Below are 13,611 nucleotides of genomic sequence, written 5' to 3'. Positions count from 1 at the left end.
ACAAAGAAAAAATCAAGCGCTAAGAAACTGTTGGACATGCTGGAAAAGGACAGTTAGCATTTTAATATACAGATAAAAATAAACAAGGAATATAATATGTTGACATTTTTAGATTTTGTTTTCTTAAATTATTGTGTAATGAATAATAAAAAATCTTCTATTATCTAATAAGATTTGAAGGGACACCTGAGACTTAATGGAACAGCGGAACATCTGATGGATATACAGCTGGTTATGGCTGGTTGTGAATTGGTTTTATAATTATGGAGGGTGAGAAATTAATGGGTGATGGGATTAGGTCCAGTGATGTGACACAACCTCAGGTCCAAAAATCTGGGTTCAAGTCCCACCCGCTCCAGAGGTTACTGGCTCACTGTGTGAAAAACAAAGATTATCTGTGGAGGTGAGGTTTATTTCAGTTAACTGAAATAAAGCTCTCACTTTGACCTGGACACTGTTCAAAAAGAATCACTTTCTCGTGTATAACCCGGCCTCACCATAATCCTCTTACCTCAGTCCTGGGTTCTAGATTCCGAGACCACTTTTCTGTTGGAAGCCAAGCCTCCTCAGTAGTGCTGTTGAGTGTAAAATGGCTTGTATTGGCTAACAGCTCTTGCCGTAGTTCCAAGTGATGGCCTGATGGTGTCCTTACCAATGCCTGACTGATGTGTGATTCAGAGAGTACTTCCTGGAAGAAGCAGTGAAGGCCTTTTTGGGGCTTTCCAACTAGCTCTGCCCCTCACCATTTCACTTCAATAAATAGAGCTGGAGCTGTTAGGACATCATGGATTGTAATAGAGAGGAATCTCTCCCACGGAATCAACTAGATGGTGAGTTTGGCCTTTCCCTGCCTGTGGCCTAGTCATTGAGGCATGGAGTGTCCAGCTCCAGCAGACCCTGGGCCTGCCACAGGCTACCTGCCTCTACTGGTCAAGGAGCCTATGCATTTAGAGAAGGAGCCTACTCCACTACTGGTTTAAAATGCCAATGACAATGCAGAACTACCCTCAATGGGCCAACATCTTTGGCTGTTTGCTGGCTTGCAGGGGTAGCTTACCTTCTTTTCAACTTGCTCCGGAGAAGTTATCTGGCAGCAGGAATGCATCAGGTCACAATCCTGAAATGGATCTGGATTATAATCCCATCCAGACATCATGGAGCTGGGACAATTTAGCCCAAACACTCAACCTCATGAGAGCCAGTTATTCTCAATATATTCACCCCATTCAGACCCTTTTTACTTTTACATCAGAAACCCTGTATTAAATTGAAAGCATTCCCAGGAACCTTTCATTTCTAAATAATCTATGAATGTCATGACAGATATCAAATTTGAGGTCACTGCATTCCGTTCATACACGGTGAGGTATTCATTGAAGGATTAAATTAGTGACATTGTCACTGCAGGAGTACTGGAACTTGATCATGCATGAATTATTGGGAAATAACATGACACCGCAGCATAAATTTTACGATGTAACACTCGGGGCACAAAGCCTCAGATGACAGGTGAACGTATTAAGAACTTAGACATTGAGGTCAGCATGCCTAATGCATTGCCTCTTGCTCCATATAAAGAATTGACAAATGAATTTACTGTTGCACATGTCATGTAGTCTTGGATTTCTAATGTGAACTGAAGAGGACACAGAATAGGATAAGCGAATTTGAACTAATAACAAAGTCTGTCTGTTCCAATATGAACTCTACCCGATCCATGTAAGATTGTGTAAATTTGCCTTCTGATCTCCCAAAGGTAGCTTTTTTGTTAGTTCATGAGATGTGGCATCTCTGGCTGGGCCATCATTTATTGCCGTTCCTTAATTGCCCTGGAGCAGGTAGTGGTGAGCTGCCTCCTTGACCCACTGCCATTCTTGGGACGCAGGGACACCCACAGTGCTTTTAGGGAAGTGGATTCCAGGATTTTGATCCATCTACAATGAAGGAACAGCAGTATATTTCCAAGTCAAGAGGGTGTGTGACTTGAAGGGTAACTAGCAGATGTTCAAAATGCTGTGTTTCTGCTGCCCCTGTCCTTTTGGTGGTAGAGGTGGCAGGTTTTGAAAGTCCTGTTGGAGACATCTTTGCGAGTTGTTGCATTATATCTTGTAGATTATGTAGACTGCTGTCAGTGTTTGTTGGTGGTGATAGGAGTAAATCTTTGAACTGGTGAATGGGATACCATTTAAGCAGACTGTTGTGTCCTGGATAATGTTGAGCTTCCTGAATGTTATTGGAGCTGCACCCACCCAGGCAAATGGGGAGTATTCCATCACACTCCTGACTTGTGCCTTGTAGATGCTCATCAGGCTTTGGGAAGTCAGCAGATGAATTACTTTTTGCAGGATTCCTAGCCTCTGACCAACTGTTGCAGCTACAGTCCAATTCAGTTTCTGATCAATGTTAACCCCTAGTATATTGATAGTGGGGGAATTCAACTATGTCCAATGTCCAGTAGAAATGGTTAGATTCTCTCTTGATGGGGATGGTCACTGCTTGACACTTTTGCGGCATTAATATTGCTTGCAACTTGTTAACTCAAACCCGGATGTTTTCTAGGTGTTACTGCAATTGCACATGGACTGCATCAGTATCTGAAGAGTCACGAATGGTGCTAAACATTGTACATCAATGAACATCCCCCTTCTGACTTTACGGTTGAGGGAAGGTCATTGATGAAGCAGCTGATCTTCTCTTCAGCTTCTCAAGGGCAACTTGTGATGGGCAATAAGTGCTGACCTAGCTAGCAACACTCACATCCCATGAATGAACTTAAAAAATGTGCAAGCTTTTGGAATATCTACTTGCCTTTGCAGCTTGGATTATAAACGCTAAACCAGTTGGAATGGCATTTCCTAGCAGCTCAGCTTCCATGACATTCCACACAGTACTTAATTGCCTCTACCCTTACATGTTCTTATAATTCCCGGGATTCTTGAAGCCTTATTTATAACAATATTAATCATTTTAGGATTAGCTTGTTCAATTGAGAATATTCCACATACGACACTGAGGTGGGGAGGGGAAGGAAATCTTCTAATCCCAGACCTTTCTTTCTGCTTGTTAATTTTATACTCGTCCTCCAGTTACATTCATGTTCTCTAAATGAGAATTATAAATGTTTTCCTTGTGGTTTGCAGTGTCATCTGAGCCTTTTGACTCGATTACAATATACTAACTTGCTCAGGGTTATGACATTTTCAATGCCATTCACATGATGATTTGCAAGAGGAGGCCAAATACTTTTTGATTCCCAGGCGCCCACATAAATAAGGATATCAACCACCCTGTGTTTAGAATCAAAGATGCCAAGCAACAAGTTTGAACTATGGATAGAAATGAAACTGAGCCATGTTGGCTTAGAGATTCAACTGTATTCTTACTGTGAAGAACTTTTGTTCCAATGTTATTTCTTCTTTACCTGGATAGTTTTCTGTTTTCTTCCCCTAGTTCTTCTAAAGGTATTGAGTGCTAACTGTCCTACCGCTTTTTAACATGCTCACTCTGAATGCACTGATGGGCTGTTGGCTGCATTGCACATCCAGATCAACGTAACTCCACTGAGTCCGGTACCTGGTCACCAAGTCACCCTTCATTTACACATGGAGAGTCCAGCTTTCTCAGAGCCAGCTCTGAGATTAACAGCCCCAATTAGGGAACTCATATTCTATGAGGTCCACGTGGCTGACCTCATTCCAATCACTACGCAGATATTTGCACTTCACAGAATTATGGGAACATAGGAACAGGATTAGGCCATTCAACCACTCAAGCCTGTTCCACCATTCAATGAAATCATGGCTGATTTGTTGTGTAGCTCTGTATGCCTGCCTTTTGTCGATATCTCTTAATATCTTTACTTAATGATAATTATTCTGTCTCAGATGTAAACTTAACAACTAATCCTGTATCTACTACCATTTGTGGAAGAAAGTTTCAAACTTCTACCACCCTTCGTGTGTAGAAGTACTGACTGGTCTGGCCCTAATTCTCTCTGCCTTCAAATGCTCAATTCCCCAACCAGTCAAAATAATTTATCTTTTATCTACTCTGTCTTTTTCTGTTAACATCTTGAAGATTTTGATCAGATCACCTTTTAACTTCCTAAATTCTAGAGAAAACAGACCTAATTTGTGTTCTCTCCTCATAGCGTAACCGCTGAAGTGGAGGTATCATTCTTATAAACCTATGAGGTACTCCCGCCAAGGCCAATACAGCAAACTCACTGTTAATTGGTTCCTATGGGACCAGGAGTGTGCAAGTTGATCAAGAGGTACATATAACCACAATAAACCCTGATCAAACGGTGCTTTGAGAAATCAACATTCCTCAAAAGATCTTTGTAAAATGATCAACAAACATCCTAAAATCAACGTAAAAACACATAGTAAGAAATAGAAACATAATGCAAGGCATATATACATCATTGTTATACTTCATTTATTGCATAAATGCTGGGACACTGTGCTAGGTATTTGAGGTATATAATTTTGTTGGGTTATCAAGAGTGCTAGTTGATGAGGTGCTGGTTAAAACAAAGTTTGCTGTATACCTTCAAAAGGTGTGGTGCCCAGATCTACTCAAGTGGTCTCACCAATCCTCACTGTGTGGCAATCAGGATTGGAACTGCTGCTTCTGATCTTTTGTACAGTGCAACTGAAGTTTTTTAGTACCCCATTAGAGATCAGGAATCAAACTTGAGAGAATGTGGCTGCTCAATATTTTTTAACATTGGTTTACACCTAATGCAGAGGTGTAAAATTTGGAGACGTGAAATGAATCTTTATTACACAAATCCTTCACTTGAATTTGGTTAAACCTGCGGCCTGAAGATTCTCGCTATTGAAAATTGGATTGTTTACACAGCTGCTAAGGAGAAAGAGATGTGATCATAAACCTTTATTTTTATGAAAAGATATGAAATAGATGTAGAGACTGTGAAATGATAGATCAATAATATTGTGCTGCAAATGCTTTTAAAATAAAAATAAATTCAATTCAGAGTGACTCCTGACCAACATTCTAGGAACATTTTCAGAGTCACTTTCAATTTGCCTTGCTTCTTGAATTATATAAAATATAATTAAAATATTGCAGCTGACATTCTTCAAGAAATGATTGTAGGTGGTATGTAGAAAGGAAGGAAACAGTAGATTTTAGTGGGATCAGCTTGAAAATCAACACAAGGGCAGACTATGGTGGCCAGTTGGTGTCATAACTAAAAGGTATAAAGTCAAGAGCAAACAAAAACAACCCATACGGCCAATTTCCTGTTTCTTCTGCAATGTTTATAAAGAACTCACTGGCATTTTATCAGAGGACAATTTGGGGAATTGGGAATCCTGTGCTGGATTTTTATTTTTGGGGTGGAGGAATCTCCTAATGTTGTGATCCTGCTTACTGACAGACAGACTCTACCTTTGCTATTTTTAAGAGAACCAGAGATGGAATGCATTTGTGGCTCCTGGTCCCAGAGGCAAGTCTGAGATGAAAATAGAGTTGGGCCAATGCCTAGGCATCCAGGTGAAAAGGTCTGTTTGCTGGACCGTTGGCTCAGCTCTGGAGATGAGTGTGAGAGGCCCTCAGTCTCACATCATCCCACCCTCCCCATCCCCCCGTAGACCCTATAACCTTTCTCTCAGTATCCATTATAAGCAGAATTATCAGCAATAAGCAGATATCTAAGAAGAACCTTAAGAAGAGATTTGTAAAAATCATGAGGGGCATGGATCGGGTGAATAGCCAAAGTTTCTTTCCCAGGGTAGGGGAGTCCAAAACTAGAGGGCACATGTTTAAGGTGAGAAGGGAAAGATTTAAAAGGGACCTGAGGGGCAACTTTTTCACACAAATGGCAGTGTGTGTGGAACAAGTGGTAGAGGCAACATTTAAAAGGCATCTGGATGGGTATATGAATAGGAAGGAATTAGAGGGATAAGGACCAAATGCTGGTGAATGGAATAGATCAGTTTAGGATATCTGTTTGGTGCGGATGAGTTGGACCCAAGTGTCTGTTTCCAAGCTATAGAAGTCTATGACTCTATGACTCTGTAAGTTCATAAAACTGTCCAAATAAATAAATATTTCTCAAAAATTCAATTTTAAAAATCCTCTTACTAACTTATAATTGATGAAATAAAACCAAGCTCATATTTTTCTTGAAAGCTGTTGAACAAACCTAGCTGAGTAGAATCAAATTGTGAATATGAAACTCTGTCGAGCGTTCAAACTACAATTCCATTGAACAACTGTATCAACAAACTCTCATTATGACACGTGAAATTGATAGCAGCTTCTGACCTTACCTCTCAGGTGTTTCCCAGTTATAAACCATGTTCCTTCTTACCCCCCTCCCCATGCCCATAGTTCATGACACGTCTTTGTTGATGTGCCTCACATGGTCCAACTCCATGAAAACAGTGAAAGTTTGAAATCCACAATGGCACTGGCAATATTGCGATAGCTGTGTGCATGCTCCTTGCATGATGCCTTTATTATACTCTACTGAAAATTGCTGGCATCAGGAAGGGAAATGGGAATTGTGAAGTCAGGTTCCAAGCACTATTCTTCAAGCCTGCCAGTGCAATTTGGAATTGCATTGGAACTTAAAAATTGACTCTCCAGCAATGGTAGTTATGGGTGTGAAGAATGGATAGCTGTTTCTGCCATTTAAACTAAAGAGGTAGAACAAGCTTGAAGTAGTGTGAGTACTGTCAGTCAGAAGTAGAGCAGATTAAATCCTGCTAATAATCTTGGCTCTGAAATTGCTGCTGGCTAGGCAGTCCATCGCAATGACAATCTCAACATGCTGTAGCTGAAGTAAAGATTCTTTGATGTCTTAACAGATTTCACCTGCAATGTTTGTCTTTATATATGCTCTGCTTCCTGTAATGTTTTAATCCAAAACAGGTAGGTAACATTTTCTAAGCTGAATAATGCAGTTACATGATTTTGTTGGACAGCAGGAACATCAGCACTGGAAATATGCATTGTCATGTAAATTGTTGAGTTGTGGTTTGCCTATGGATAGGTGAAAATAAATATTAGGTAACCAGACAGAAGGGGGTGCATCTGGTGGCTAATAGTCTTCATTGGAAATGTGGTTTCAAGTAAAGAATAATGGAATGATGGATGGTGTTTCCCACCTTATCACTGACATTCCCACCTTTTAAAAACAGGACAAGTTGCTCATGATAAATGAGGCAGAAGGACAAATGACAAGCTAGAGCCTCATTAAAAATTGCATTCAACATTATTTTCTACTTAAAACTAAGGTCTGCAATGTGTAACTTTTAACCCTACTTTGTATGTTTTACACTGTACTATAATTACTGCAATGTCTAATTTTAACTTTATTCTTTATTCCACCTTGTTCTTAAGATTCTGTACCTAGGTACTTGCACCTAAGATGGTGCCTTGAGGGGTGACATTATACACCTTTCACTGCACTCCTGTATTTTTGTGCTTGAGCACACCTGACAATAAAATCAAGTCAACTCAAAATCAAATCAGGTCCTGATTGAGCACCAGCAAAGACTCACTATTGAACAGAGCAAGCCATTCTGCCTATTGAGTCTATGCTGGTTCTCTGTAGAGAAATCCACTCTGTCCTGTTTCTAATATTAATTCTTATGCCTTAGCCTGAATTAAGAAGCAGATTGCATTGGAAATGCTGCAGAAAATGGAGTTCTATTGAGATCCTGATGTGATCTGTTCCTTTTCTTGGTTACTTGGAAGGTAGTCAAATGGAAAACTCATAATTTAGTGGGAGCATGAAGCGATTTAATAGGTAATTTATGAACTTTTTAAGCCTGTATTCCTTCTTTCTCCTCAGGCATGTGTTCTATTCTGTGTCTGCAACTCAGAGGAGATGGATACATAGTGGGAATTCATCATTGAGTGATACTGATGTGATAGGAGCAGTTAGACAGTGAAATTAGCGTGTGGCCACAGTGAAAGGTTTGTGCTGATAGATGCAATTCCTTTAGGTTAATCTCATCTGTTAGGGATAGTAACATTTTGCCACTTCAAGCCTCTCAGACCTGAAACAGTAATAAAAGCACAAAGTGCTCGAGAATCTCAGTCGGTATGACAACATCTATGAAGAGAGAAAGAGTTAATGCTTCGACTCCGAAATGACTTTTGCTCAGAACCTTGAAATATCAACCCTATTTCTCTCTCCCTAGATGCTGCCAGAGCTGCTGAATATTTCCAGCATTTTCTGTTCTTATTTAAGATTTTCAACATCCACAGTATTTTAATTTTGCCGTAAATATAAGACAACGATTAATAAATCCAATAGACATTCTGAAAATGTAATGTTGAATTAAAGAACACACTTTCTGCACACTAGAAAATGGACAAGCAGGGAGGGTAAGGCAAATGCTCTTAATTGTGTTACCCTTCCTGCCTGTCTATTTTCTGGTGTGCAGCAAATGTTTTCCATAATTCAACATTACATTTTCATCTTAATGTTTAAGGACAAGTTTTAAGGCTATAGACTTTCTCAGTTCAAGAAGAACTTCTTTACCCAGAGACTGGTGGAAATATGGAACTCACTTCAAGGAATAATTGAGGTGAATGGGATTGACACATTTAAAGGAGAACTGGAAACAAGCATGAATGAGAAAGGAGTAGAATGTTATGTTGATGAACTAGGTGAAGAAGGGTAGGAGTCAGTCATTGAGCTGTTGGGTTGAGTGGCTTGTTTCTATGCTACAAGTAACATGTATTTCTAGTATACAAGATGCTGTTCAGGGACATTTTCCATGATTTGTGATAAGAACAGCTATGGCTACGTGTGGATTAGTAGTGCTGGAAGAGCACAGCAGTTCAGGCAGCATCCAACGAGCAGCGAAATCAACGTTTCGGGCAAAAGCCCGGCTTTTGCCCGAAACGTTGATTTCGCTGCTCGTTGGATGCTGCCTGAACTGCTGTGCTCTTCCAGCACTACTAATCCAGTATTTGATTTTCAGCATCTGCAGTCATTGTTTTTACCTATGGCTACGTGTGCCCAACCCATTTCTTTACTTGATTTTTGCATGGTCAATATGTGCAAATGAATAAGAATGCATTTACAATCAGTGTGTTTGGGAGCATTCACTCAACACACTATAAAATTCCAAGCCTAAATTATAACGTGGGACAAGCCATTAGTGCATGACTCATTTCTTTTAAATTTCAAACCTAAATAAATCCATAATTGCCTCCCCAATAAGAATAGAAAATGACGGTCATTCAGCGAATATAAAAAGGAAAGATAGATTCAACCAATCTGGGTGTGCCACCTTGCTCAGATCTGAGGGTGGAAACATTTTGGTTCATTTGGAAGGTGGAAATGGAGGGGAAGGCAATAGGATAGGAGGGTGGTTGGGTTCATGGATCTGCAGTCTGATGGAGAGATCTAAATTATCATCAATGAGATGTTACAGAGTTTTTTTTTAAAATGGAGGAAGAATTTACAACTACAGTTCAGTGGAAATAAAATTCAGAAAGGATGTATGTAAAATTGGGGTTGAAACACCAGCACCCAAATGTCAAAGTGTTTCCCAGTGGAATGTTTAGCACTAAGACTTGAAGCCTTTCTTTCTAAATAAAAGGTAATTTTCTCAGATCTTATTTCCCTTGTTCTCTAAACTACTTGGAGGCAAAAAGCATGTTTTCTTCCATCCACCAGACTGCTTACTCTGTGTCCACTTAGAAATCTGACCTACCATCAAGATTAATTTCTAAGCTCTAGAAACATGTTGAAATGCCATAGTAATATGAGGTTTCTGGTCTTCATTTCAGTTTGAAGAACAGTCACTGAATGTATCTCAGACAATCAATGGAATGGCCTTAAACATTATTGAATCAACTTAGATTTGTTTTCTTCTGAAAATGTTTGGGCTTACTTGTGGTTTGACTGGATTTTAGCCAAAATACTTACTTCTGGCCGAACATTATACAGAATTTGCTGCGATGTTTCAAAAGTAAACAGTTTAGTCTTCAGTTAAAAATAGTTGAATATAAAGAGGCTTTTTCTGGTTTGTGTGAACTATTGGGAATGTTCACATATTGGGTCAGATCAACAATTGTTTTAATCATTTCGTTCCTGCAGTTAGCCTCCAAACACCACAATGAGTGGAGTTCAGATACAGAACACTAAACTCAAATGACATAAAGTCCCTGGCAGTTAATATTGTATTATAAATAAAGCAGCAGTTATTGGCTTAGTCTTTGTCAACAACAGCTACCAGTTTCTAACTTTGGTCTTTAAGTGAAATCATTCCAGATGATTTTGTTTAAGTAAGTAAAGTTCTTTCGATCCCTAAAGGTGTTGGTAGGAGGGTAGCTGTATGATTATTTAATATGAATGAAGCTCATTTAGGCTGGATGCAGGTATAATAGCTGTTTACCTTGTGCTTTTCCTTAGAGTAAGCATTATATTAAAAAGCAATAGCTCTTTGGGTGGTCATAGAAATATCCAGCAATATGATCTAGCATGCAAAACTGTAAATATCTATTTGTATAACAGTTACAGTTTGTTTAAAGACTGTAAATTTTATTTGAGTTTACTTTAGTAAGTTAAAGGCATCATAATTCTTTCACTGAAAATGCTTATGCCAAAGAAAATATTGCACTATCTCTCCCACATCAAAATAGATTTGACAACTGTTCAAGTAGCGTTGCTATTTTTTTAAGACACCATTCCTACCACTTAGATAAAAGCGGGTATCAGTGTGTGACAGTAAACCACTGACATGGATAGACATGGACAATAATGCATCTTGCCCCTTTGATGTTGCTTTTGACACTAATAGGCACTTTATTCTACTTTACAGTGCCTGCAGCCCTGTAAAGAGTCTTGGGACTTACAGGAGGTTCACTGCCAAAGCAAGTGTGAGGTAAGGTCCATCCTTGGGTGATTTATTTTAGCTATTATTAACTTTGAAAATAAATCAAATTGTTGGCTCAGTTTGTAGGTAATCGAATGTAAACACCAGTGGCAAAACCAAGAGGGATATGAAATCACAATCCAAAATAGAAAAACAGGACAATGGGTTTCGTCCCTTGAGACCATTTTTTAAATATGTGACTACAAATGCAATTAATTATAGAATTTCTCCTGCCTTGCAGTTTACTACATGAATGATTGGTTTGTTAGGGTTTCAACATATAAGCTGTAGTGATTGTAACAAGGTCAGCCAGCTGAACCTCATAGAATATGAGTTACCCGATTGGGGCTATTAATCTGGTCCAATCAGGAAGGCCTGGCAGACAAGTAAAAGGTGAGTGTCACAGATACTGACACTCTGGTATCTGACTCTGAATGACTAAAGTCTTGACTAAAGTCAAGGACCGTTCATGTGTATATAAAGGGTGGCTTGGTGATGGGTACTGGCTTTTGTGGAGTTATGTCATAAGCAACAAAATAAAGTATTTTCTTGGATGCATTAGTTTTTTTTAATTTAATTTCCAGTCTCTCTTTCCAAAGAAACACTATGAGTGCCTGACCAGCTGTGAGTTTCTCAAATCAATCCAGTCAGTGAAACAAGGTGACTGCCCAGCTCCAGAGAAGGCCAGTGGCTTTGCTGCTGCCTGCGTTGAAAGCTGTGAGGTAGATAATGAGTGCTCGGGACTGAAGAAATGCTGTTCCAATGGCTGTGGTCATACGTGTCAAATACCACGGAACCTGTTCAGAGGTAGGCACCGGCCTTGTATGTTGAAAAAACCTGACTGAAATATTAGAATGTTTCCCCCTTATATCAAATGTTTTCCAATAACATGACAGGTTGTGAGGATTACATAACAGCTTTAAGGTGCCCACTGTAATCATGTCTTTCCGAAGCCATGAAGAAATTCGAAACAATTTGCATTTGCATAGCACCTTTGGCATTATAAAGTGTCTCAAAGTGTATCAACAAGATGTTAAACTGCCCTTGACAACGACAAAAGGAATTCATCAAGACAGTGATCCAATTAGTCAAGAGGATGAGCGTTATTTGTGTTCTGGGTTCCGTTCTCTCAGCTCTTTTGATTTAACCAACTATGCCCCTTTCGCTCAAATTTCTCCTTCCCCTCTTTACGTTGCCTTGCACTATAAATGTAGCGTACGCTGCTGGATAAACAATTGACTTGTTACCAGTGGTCTGTTTTAGTCTCTGGGCAGATTACATAATTAGGGGTCACTAGGGCGGCATGGTGGCTCAGTGGTTAGCACTGTTGCCTCACAGCGCCAGGGTCCCAGGTTTGATTCCAGACAGCGACTGTCTGTGTGGAGTTTGCACATTCTCCCCGTGTCTGCGTGGGTTTCCTCCGGGTGCTCCGGTTTCCTCCCACAGTCCAAAGATGTGCAGATCAGGTGAATTGGCCATGCTAAATTGCCCGTAGTGTTAGGTAAGGGGTAAATGTAGGGGTATGGGTGGGTTGCGCTTCGGCGGGTCGGTGTGGACTTGTTGGGCTGAAGGGCCTGTTTCCACACTGTAAGTAATCTAATCTAATCTAGGGTTGAGTCGTTCTACCTGCCTTTGCACATAGGAACACAGGGACAGGACTGGGACAAACAAGTCCTTTAAGTCCACTCAGTGATATCATGACTAATCTGTGACCTAACTTCATTTGCCCAGTTTTCTCCCATATCTCCCAACATGAACAAAAATGTTCACTCACATTAAAAAGTAACTATTAACCTAGAATGAAAATCCATTTGCTGAAGAAAGTATCAAACTTCTGTCACCCTTTGCAGGTAAGAATTGTTTCCTAACTTCACTGCAAAAGCCTGTCTGTAAGTCGTGGACCATGTCACATCACTTAGTGTTGAAAGGGTGGCCCATGAACACAGTCCTGACTCCTTTCCCAAACATCACCCCCAAGGCAACGTTCTGCTCCCTCCTCTGCAAACAGTGGAAACGATTTATAGAGTCATAGAGATGTACAGCATTCAAAGAGCCGCTCCGGTCCAACTCATCCATGCTGTCCAGATATCCTAACCTAATCGAGTCCCAAGTTAAATATCACACAACACCAGGTTATAGTCCAACAGGTTTAATTGGAAGCTCACTAGCTTTCGGAGATTGGCTCCTTCATCAGGTGGTAGTGGAGGGCTCAATCCTAACACACAGAATTTATAGCAAAAGTCTTCATTGTGATGTAAGTGAAATTATACATTGAAAAACTGATTGTCTGTTAAGCCTTTCATCTGTTAGAATACCGTGATAGTTTCACTTCCTTCATGTGTAAATCACAAAACCTTTTTTTAAAAAATTGCATTCTCGGGTTAGCTGTTAACAATGGTGATAGCTAGACAATATGTTGAAGGTGTTAGCCCCCTGTGTCCTCTGTCTATGCCATGATGTTTAGATTGATTCTAATCTAAAAGGTAAGATAACGGAGTTCTACATGAATGCATGCAGTTTTTGAGCAAAGTACAATGTCACCCTGCAAGTACAAATTCACCCCACAAAATACATGCATGCATGTGGCTCTTTGTCTGTTTGTGTGTGTGTGTGTGTGTGTGTGTGTGTGTGTGTGTGTCTGGGTTGAGGGTTTCGAGTGTGAGAAAGTGTATGTGTGTGTGTAGTGAGTGCAGAGCGTCTTAAGTCTGTGAGGGGGTGCATTGTGAGTGTATGTGTC

General features: G+C 40.0%; 1 protein-coding gene across 3 annotated transcripts in view; it reads left to right on the top strand.

Moving 5' to 3' along the window:
* The window catches only part of LOC140481232 (anosmin-1), a 214,789-nt gene that overhangs the window by 132,339 nt on the left and 68,839 nt on the right, over window positions 1-13,611 (top strand). For 2 of the 3 annotated variants that reach the window (XM_072577102.1, XM_072577101.1), the window contains exons 3-4: window positions 10,821-10,883; window positions 11,459-11,681. In XM_072577102.1, coding sequence (XP_072433203.1) covers window positions 10,821-10,883; window positions 11,459-11,681 — 286 coding nt within the window. The remainder of the gene's footprint in view (window positions 1-10,820; window positions 10,884-11,458; window positions 11,682-13,611) is intronic. The other variant, XM_072577103.1, reaches the window with a different exon arrangement.

Source organism: Chiloscyllium punctatum, chromosome 9 (assembly GCF_047496795.1).
Source record: "Chiloscyllium punctatum isolate Juve2018m chromosome 9, sChiPun1.3, whole genome shotgun sequence".
Lineage (NCBI taxonomy): Eukaryota > Metazoa > Chordata > Chondrichthyes > Orectolobiformes > Hemiscylliidae > Chiloscyllium > Chiloscyllium punctatum.
Note: the sequence above shows the minus strand (reverse complement) of the source record. Positions and strands in the feature narration are given on the sequence as shown.